This window comes from Danio aesculapii, chromosome 6 (genome assembly GCF_903798145.1).
Source record: "Danio aesculapii chromosome 6, fDanAes4.1, whole genome shotgun sequence".
Taxonomy (NCBI): Eukaryota; Metazoa; Chordata; class Actinopteri; order Cypriniformes; family Danionidae; genus Danio; species Danio aesculapii.
In genome coordinates, this window is record NC_079440.1 from 21,673,321 (window position 1) to 21,674,936 (window position 1,616).

Sequence of the window (1,616 nt, forward strand, 5' to 3'; positions counted from 1 at the left end):
ATGCAAAAAAGTCAGATTTTGGTGACACTTCCTAAAATGTTCAAGACAGCACTGTATACTATTTGCACAGCCATTTGAAAACTACAATAGAGTTGGACATCACTGCATTTAGTGAGGTATCTGAGTACAAGACACTGAATATGTTATGTTTTACATTTTTTCTGCAAATGCTCTCTTACAATTCTAATTTATTCCCAGCATTGTGCAAAAGAATAAATACACTCTTATTTACAACAAACAAAAATTTCCTTTGGGTAGAGCTGTGCCACCACTGTAAACAATATTGCAGTGCATATTGGAACTGAACCTACAACATAGATAGGTCTGTAAATCATTCATGAAAAAAGATTTAATTTTTTCATAAAAATTTCTTGACAGTTTTTGACAACTAGTTCAACATTTTTGTATGTAATGACTCAAGTTATGATAAAAGGACTATTAGTTTTATATGGAATGACTATTCAGCATTCACAAGTTTAGTTAATTTTGACTGACTGACAAACAAATGATAACGTTATAAAACAGCAGAGAGTTGTATGAAACCAATGATGCATGTCAAAAAGCATTTGCAATTTTTTGGAAGTAATGAGAAACTGCTACTATGATACTATGGATGAACTGTTGTGCAAATATAGTGTTGTGAAAAATGCACCAAAGCGACTGAGAAAAACTGTAAATGCAGGCTTTGACACCTCGTTTTGTTCCAAAAGATTATATGTCTAGCTAATACTAAATTCCAGTGAAGTGGACCTTGTTTGTTTTGTTTTTATTTTCACTGTACTGTGTTTTCCAAAAGGCAGCTATATTAATGAAAAAAAGTTTGTTTTATGTCACTATTGGGTCCAAATAATTGTCCAAATGCCGAGATATGTTCTGTTGATCACAAAAGATATTTTGAAGAAAGTGGGAAACCTGTCAGCATTGACTTTCATATTATATGGGGTTTTTTTTCTATTATGGAAGTCAAGCATGAGAAATGATAACTGAATTTTAAATTGTGGGTAACACAATCAATGTCATTCAATTTGTTTCCCTAAAATTGCCTTTTGAACATATTTTTTAAACAGCAAAACATAATGTTATCAGTTTTACAACGGAACATTTAGACATGTACCTGAATGCAAAATCTATATTTACACAATAATAATGAAGCTGTGCTTAGACCGTTGAATTAAAGTTATAACGTGATTGTGATTAAATTGAACCTACAACAACTTTGAAAACTGAATTGGACCGACCTGCCAAATGTTCGAACTGACGCTCCATCTTTTAATGTGCTGACCTCACAAGGAAAGTGATAGACGGCCGGAAGAGGTAACATTTTCCAAGTGGTAAAATCAAAAGAAAAGCATATCTTCTTCTGGCGGTTGGGCAAACCAACTTAAATGTGCATATGCCGACACCGACACCTACTGAATTGGAGTAGAATAAGCAGTTCTTATTCTTGTATATTTAATGGCGGTTGGCATAAAACTTCAGGTGCATTACCACGACCTGCTGGTTAGGAGTGTTGGCAAGATCGCAAAAATTATTTGAATGGGGAGTATGCACACGGACATATAATAGTGATGGGCAGAGGCAAGGCTTCATGAAACACTGAACCAGTCGAAGCAGTG

The 1,616-nt window shown here is 34.3% G+C and overlaps 1 protein-coding gene across 1 annotated transcript in view; it reads right to left on the reverse strand.

The window, feature by feature from the left end:
• The window catches only part of ten1 (TEN1 subunit of CST complex), a 10,986-nt gene extending 9,621 nt beyond the window's left edge, over window positions 1–1,365 (reverse strand). The window contains exon 1 of the mRNA XM_056459028.1: window positions 1,239–1,365. Within this exon, the coding sequence (XP_056315003.1) occupies window positions 1,239–1,321 (83 nt within the window). The 5' untranslated portion in view covers window positions 1,322–1,365. The remainder of the gene's footprint in view (window positions 1–1,238) is intronic.
• Window positions 1,366–1,616: the final 251 nt, after the last annotated feature.